The following is a 7,695-nucleotide window of genomic DNA, read 5'->3' on the forward strand; positions in this document are numbered from 1 at the left end:
ATGTCCACTTCGGCGGCTAGGTCTATCAAGCAGGCGCTGGCCACTGGCCGCAAGCTGCGAAGTTCGGTAAAGAAATTGGAATCTGAGTCTCCTGAACAGGAAATTGTTACCAAGGATAAGAGGAAGAGAAAACTAAGATTTGAGTCATCGGAGGGTAAGATTCAATATGTTCATCTTGCTTTGTTATTGTCGAATCTCACCCAAGCCTCAGAATCAGAGAACAGTGGCCTCGAAGATGAGGTGTCAGTTGGTGCACAGACATCTCGAGAACACGTGATCAAACTCCTCAAGAAGCGTATCATGAAGAAAAGAAGAACTCGAGGTCCTTCGAAAACCACGCATCGGCGATCAAAGACACCAATTGAAGACACCACCTCTGTAGTTCACATGGATAAAGAACCTTCAACCGACTTTTCTGTATACAAAGACAGTGAGATGGTCTTGATGTTACGTGATGTCGGACTTGACACCAGAGGATTCAACAGACAAGCGTTAATCCAGAATTGCAAGACTTACCAGGATCTAAGTCAGTATTAAAGCCCTTTTCAGTAGCAGATATTGTTTGAGAAAACACTGATGTGCTTTCTTGTGTAGTCATACTTCCCTCGCCGGGAAACTTACATATTACTAGTCAAACGGATTTGACTACTGACCCCCCCCTCACAATTGTGGCACCCGTAGGTTCAACCCAGTTTGGGAATCAAAGTGAGGACTCATGCAGTTTCAATCATCATATTTAAAATCTAAAATTAGCCCCTCAATATACACTGATTCAAGCCCGCATCTTTCTGTTGACTAATTGGGTGAAGCCCCCCGCTTCACATTTGAAGTGCCATTTGGTTCAAACCAGGGCGGAACTGATCAAAGTAAGGAGTCAATTTTCATCCCCAATTCCCCTATGACAGCTAAAATCAGTGTGATATGCGCTAATTCATGGCCTTATCTTTGGTTTCCAATCCTCTTTGGGCGATATGATATCAGGTTCATCAACCTCTAACTTGCCCAGCCTCGAAAAAGGGACATTGGCTTATCCCCGCCCAAAACCGACTACCGACTTAGTTCCGTCAAAGAGGGACAAAGGCAAACAGAAAGCACAAGCTTCCGAAAGTGATTACCATCCCAGCAGAACTGATGAAGAAACTGATCAAGAAGGTGGGAGAGACAACGGCATTCAGAAGAAAGATATTGTTTCTGATAGAACAGGTGATTGCAACTCGCAAAGTGGCAAGAAGGACACACAAAAATCTATTTCTCCGTGCCTAAGCGAAGGCGAAATGAATTGTGACACAGAGTACGTGACTTGATCAGAGCGTGAGATGACTGAGAAACAAAATTTGAGAGGTTTTTTGCTGACATATTGGTACTCTACAGAAAAGAAGATACAGAGCCATTGATGAATGAAGATAGAAAACTCATTCAAGAGCTTAAAAAGATCATTTCAAACACCAATCAGCGAGTAGACTCCTTGACTCACGAAGTCAGCGTGCTGTCTCAGATTGTCAAGCAACGACTGCATAACGAGTCTGAAGGTATCAGTAAAAAGAAAACCAAGGGCGGCCGCACATCTGTTTGCTATCCTATCTTTTTACATCAATATACCACAGACACACGTTGATCATACTATTTGGTGGAATGACTTTGATAGGCACATATACGGTTCCATGTTGAAACCCTTCTTGGTCGCCGATCACAGGATGAAGTCCTACCTGCGCCAGCTAGTGCAATTGACAAGGAATCATGGGATTATGACATCGAAATGGATAAACTCTCTTATGATCTAACTGCCTCTCCACCTGTTGCTGATCGAGTCAATTCTTCCTTCCCATACGAAGACGGTCCAGGTCATGAGGAATCCACTCCTCAGCAACTTTCAATAATGTGGCAGTTGATGCATAGAGCAGGTGTTTGTAGCTTCCGTCCAGACTTCAGTCAAGAATCGACAATTCATCAAGAAATGCTTAGACACATATGTCCAATCACTCGCCAAAACGTATGTGCCTATGATTTCTGTGGCGTAATTCAAAAACTTAAATGTTATGGATCATACCTTCAGATATCGTCAACAACTTACCTGGACTCCCGAACGCAAGAAAACAGCTACGGCTGAACTAAGAAGAGCATCAAGAATGCGGCATGTGAGCCTGACTTATCTTGCTTGCATCGAGTCTCACACACTACTAACCAGTTCTCCACCCTTGACAGCTTATTGAGCGCCGAAGTAAATTCCTCGCACGGGAGGAAATTTGGCCTCTCTTGGCAATTGTCAAAAAAACAACAAGCGACGATGAAACCGATACAGAACCAACGGAGGAAAATTCCGGCATCCGCAACGGCTTGTCATGCCGTATTCGAGAAGTTCATTGGCGTAGCTCACTACTGTCTCAGATCTGGCAGCTGGTTGACAAGTGCATTGAGAGAGTTGAGAAGAGTGTACCTGGTCAGGGTTCACCTCGTGGCCGACAGCAACGCCCAAGGAAACGTATTGAAAATGCTCCTCAAAGCCGGGTTCAGGCAGCTTCAGGTATATCAACCGACTGTTTTCGCCAGTCGTGGCTGGATACTTTGAATCCTGCAACAAAATTGGCACTCCAAATAAGCGCCCAGCCGATGCTAGCTGGCCTGAAGGAGCGGTTAGAAAATATGGTAGCTTGAGCATTCTTGCTCCAAAATATCATGACATTTCATTTCGATTATTTCATTGAACTCAAACTGATACATCAAACTATTTCCCTTCTTTCACCTTATAACTCGTGATCAACATGAATTTCAGGTTACTTATTTCATCAAACTCCAAATACACACATCAAACTATTCTATCTTTCTCAATCAATTCACATATCTCTTCTTAGTACGCTTTTGCAAATTATTAATTGCTTCTGGAAAGCAAGATTACATATATGAAGTTTTTGTAAACAGCAAACTAAACATGTATTGGACTTATGTATGTGATATCCCTGTGGAATATTTGTTACTCATCGATCCATATAAATCAAACCTACAGTCGCTATGGTAATCTTAGCATGTAACTGTGATTCCTTATACATTAGCCAGCTACAGTGTCCCAAAATCTGTTCCTTCTTGATAAGGTGATCTCTTGTTGGCCCCCAAGCTCTAAGATATGCTTGGACATCTGGCTCTTGTATGTTTTTGAAGGGATCATATTTCCTAAGCGCTTTTGGGAGTTGTGGAAAACAGTTTATATGAATCCAGGTATCTAAAGTATTCTCCTTGTGTTTGTCGGTTCGGCGGTGAGTAAAAATCGAAAAAATCCTTCCAAAGTGAATTTTGTCATCTGTCAGCAAAGTGAATGCAACAAAGCTGTCGCTTGCACTGGCTGTGAATGACGAGTATGAGATATCATTGTGTGAAATGCGCTTGTAGAAAAATCCTCGAGGTGTAACCGGTGACACATTTATCTTTTGATATTCTGGAAGTATACACCACTCTTCTGGAATCATCCATTGGTTTTGGCCGGGTTCTTGATCATTCAGCAGCTTAACTAGCATCTTCAGAACATCATTTCCAAGTGGAATTGTGTTAGAATTTGATAACTCTTTAGTTTTGGGTGCCGCTGACTCGTATAGTGTTTGCATTCGTGGAATATAGGGTTTCAGGACCTGAGGTATCCTCTGATCTTTAAGTAGGGCAGACAAGTTTCCCGCACGACAATAATTTTTGAGAAAAGTGATTTCCAACTCGCCTGAAATGTGTGAGATCATTTGTGATCAGACTGTCAGTATCAAATAAGATCCATCTTTTTCAAAAATGTATTATATGCTTACCTGGGTGATTATTATGACATCCCTTCAGGATATCGCCCATGAGTCTTTCAAAAGGAAAGGACCACCAGGCACGAACTGGGCCAAACTTTCTCAAACACTCAGACATATGGATAGCCAAATGATGATTCGGCGCGAGGTTACAATGAGAGAAGAGAATGAGACATCCAGAAAGATATTGTTGTATATGATACTCATATTGGATTATGTGATGCAATGTCATAACACGTTTTAGAGCAAGCTTAACCAATGAGACAAGATGACAGAAATTCTTGAGGAGGGATGTCTTAACTTGATCTTTCCCAGACCATATTGGAATCAGAATCAAGGGTAATTGTATTGTGCAAAGATTTCGCCACTCGTCCGCTTTAAGCTTCCCAAATGATGCTTTTCCTAACACAGGGATTGCGCGTTTGATCCAGGTCGGGATGTGAATGTGAGGGAGCATGTAATTGATTCTCTGGAGCATTTCCGCATCCATTACGATCTCATCAAGCGGAGGAGCTTCCCATTTACCGTTGTGGTGATCAATTTATGGGATCAATTAAAAAATTCACAATTACCAGTTTACCAGTTTATTAGCAGGATTCAGCAGGAAAGAAAATTCGAAATGGAGGTTTTTGATCAATTGAAGCTCTTGTAGGCTTATGTATTGGTCATTAGGTCAACATTACATCATTTTTTATTTCACATTATATATTAAGATCATTATAGTTTACTTACAAATTTATTACAAAAAGAAAGAAAGAAAAACATAAGAAAAATTCGAAATTATAGGTACAAAGGTTGGAAAATGGTTTTTAGGTTAGTAAAAATAAAGTTATGGGTATTATGAGGTTAGAATATGAAAGAACAACATTATATTATACTATGACAATTTTAATCTTCAAGGTTGATAAGTAGAAACAGAAGTTATTAGGGAAAAGGCACTTTTTCGAAGTTGGTAAACAAGAGGTACACGTGTAGTTTGGTTGTGTAATAGTGGTAGTGATGGAATTTAAGGTTGCCAAGAGGATTTTTCGGGATTTTTAAGGTTATAGATGATGATGTCATATTACAAAAGCAAGAAAAAGAGAGTAGTAGCTGTGAAAAGTGAAGAAAATGGGTGAAATTCGTGGAAAATGGAGGTTTTCAGCTAATTACATATGTCAAATGACGTCAGAATAGGTTGGTAGATGGCTCATTCAACGCAGAAGAGTGGATTACATAATGTACAAACTTTAAATCATTAGTAATGGAGGTGTGTGTAAAAAGTTATAAGGCAAATAAAGAATTGGTGTGAATCTCGAATTTACAGTCACAAGTCACATGTAACACTAAAAACTTTAACTTCACAACTCAATATCTTACTCATCACTCATCAGAAGTAGGTCATGTAGGTGTCAGAAATGATCAGTAACACGTGGGCTACAAGATGCACTTTAGTAATCAAAAATTGGAGCACATCTGAAAAAATTCGTAATCTCAAAAATTGGTTTTCAGCTAGTTTACAAGGAAAAAATCACCTGTATTCATCATAAGAAGTGCTGTACATCATATTATTGCGTCATTGATCACTTTTAGCTGTGAAAATTACATCATTTATTAGTAACAAAATCATTACATTGCGTCATCATAGGGTTTTTAGGGAATTTTGGGCGGATTTGATTGGTTTTGAGGCTGTTGACCATTGTAAAAGTTCTAGTACATTGTTATATATACTTTGAGAGGGTTTTGGGACTGTTGTTCCCCTTTTTTTCTTTATCATTTACGCCATTATTATTTTGTTTATCATTATAAACTTATTTTAATAGTACCTGGTCACTTAAATACGCCCTTTATTACAATTATAAAGAGAAATTTACTTTAGTTTTATAGTCATAAAGACTTATTGGGAATAATATCAAATCAGATATTGCTTATTTCTTTTAGTTATCAATTGGGAATAACACTATAGCAGTGTTGATAGTAATACAAAGTGTGCTTTTGAAGTTAAAATTACGTGTGAAGATATATTTCTCTGGTGCCTTATCAGTACTCAATACAACAGAGCTCTTTCTGATTGTGTTGTTTTAGAAGAGCAGTCCTTAGACAACTTCTACTAGTCATTTTATTAGTGGATTATCCTCTTCCAGCTCTGTATAACCCTTGTTGGGTTATAAGTTCTACATATTGGTGACTCTGCCCGGGCTTGACAAATTAAAATCAACTTATAATTAAATCAATTTCTCTTGTAATCATTATCAACAATCAAATTATATTATATTACATCAAGATTCAACAAAAATTATTCACGTGGTTATCAACAGAAGATCTTTAAAAATTAAAATTATTCAAATCAATCATAAACATTACCTTTCATTTTCATTTAAAAATATATCAAAATTAGTTCTTATTTAAAGAATTTATTATATAAAGAAGCTATGTCTTCAGTTATTCAAATGCATAATCAAGATGTGGCGGATGATGGAGATGAGGAATTAGAATTACCACCAACATCTCATTATAAAAGAACTCCACGAATTTCAGGAAGTAGAGTTTATATTCCAGATGTTTCTACTTCTATTAATATATTACCACCACCACCACCTCCAGGACCTTCCTCTGGATCAACTATTCATGGAAAACAACGTGAAGAACAACCTGTTTCTGAGGATCCAATTCCACCTTCAGCTTTTACTGGATTCAGGGAACAAGAACCATTATTACCCTCTGATCATGAGGAGGACGTGGATTGGCAGCAACAATTTTATAATCAACAACAATATTATTTACAAAGAGAAAAAGAAGTGGCAGACATTATTACTAATAATAGAATTAAGGAAGAAAGAGAAAAGAAGGAGAAGGAAAAAGAAGTGGTAAAAGTCGTGAAAAAGAGTAAAGGCAAGAAAGTTATTAAGAAAATTATTAAAGAAGATGATGGAGGAGATTATTCAAGTTCTTCAAGTTCTTCAGATGATGATTCAACTAGTAATGGAGATGTTAGTAGTGAAGAAAGGAATGAGGAGGCTAGAAGTCATATTAAACCACGTAGAATTGATAATACTGATTCAAGTATTAGATTTGAAGTTGGAAGGAATGTTAAGAAGTTTATTATTAATTATCATAGTCAAGCTGAAGCAAATGGCGCCTCAGAACTTGATATGGTTAGACAAGTTACCAGCTTTGTTGTTGGAGAAGAATTGAAGGAGGAAATACGTGAAATGGATGGATGGGGAACTGGTGAATGGAGTTGGAAGAAAGTTAAGGAACAATTAATTGAAAGATATCAAACTACCACGGAGCAACCAAGATATTCGATTGATCATTTAAGAACTCTATCAGAGAGAACTGCTAGGACTGGTGGTGTTACAAATAAAGCTGAATATCAAACATTTAGAATTAATTTCGACAAAATTCATCAATATTTAACAAGACATGATTATATTGATTCAAATGATGAAGAAGTTGCACGCCATTTCTATGATGCTTTCTCTGATGAACTTCAAAAGAAATTCAAGAAAAGAATGATTAGAAAGAAGTTAATGAAGAAGGTGGATAGTGGAAGATATAGGTTACCTAATTTAAATAAATTAAAGAAGGTTGTGGATCATTATATTGAAGAAGAAGCTTTATTAATCTTTGAGGATATTGGAGAAGAGAAGTTTGCAATTAAGAATGAAATTGCTGGAGTTAGAAGTGAAGTAATTCAAAAGGATACTAGTAATAAAGTTGCTAAAATAGGAGGAATGCAAGCAAAAGCCACGCAGCAAATGGAGGTTTTATGTAGTGACTTGGGAAATTTACATATAAATCACGTGCAGGCTCCATTATTATTACCACCTGTAAATGCTTTACATCCTTATCTTCCTGTTTCAAATTCTTTACAAACTCAAATCCATCAACAAGCTGAACCTTTTAGAGCTCAACACCAGCAAAATCCGTCAAATTATCAAAG

The 7,695-nt window shown here is 37.7% G+C and overlaps 1 protein-coding gene across 1 annotated transcript; it reads left to right on the forward strand.

The window, feature by feature from the left end:
* MELLADRAFT_70080 (uncharacterized protein) lies at window positions 1–1,615 on the forward strand (the record flags this gene model as incomplete). Its single annotated transcript, XM_007419367.1, has 5 exons — window positions 1–526; window positions 595–705; window positions 810–866; window positions 982–1,291; window positions 1,372–1,615. 5 exons carry the CDS (start codon window positions 1–3, stop codon window positions 1,613–1,615), a joined length of 1,248 nt encoding a protein of 415 aa, XP_007419429.1.
* Window positions 1,616–7,695: the final 6,080 nt, after the last annotated feature.

Source organism: Melampsora larici-populina (genome assembly GCF_000204055.1).
Source record: "Melampsora larici-populina 98AG31 unplaced genomic scaffold MELLAscaffold_170, whole genome shotgun sequence".
NCBI lineage: Eukaryota > Fungi > Basidiomycota > Pucciniomycetes > Pucciniales > Melampsoraceae > Melampsora > Melampsora laricis-populina.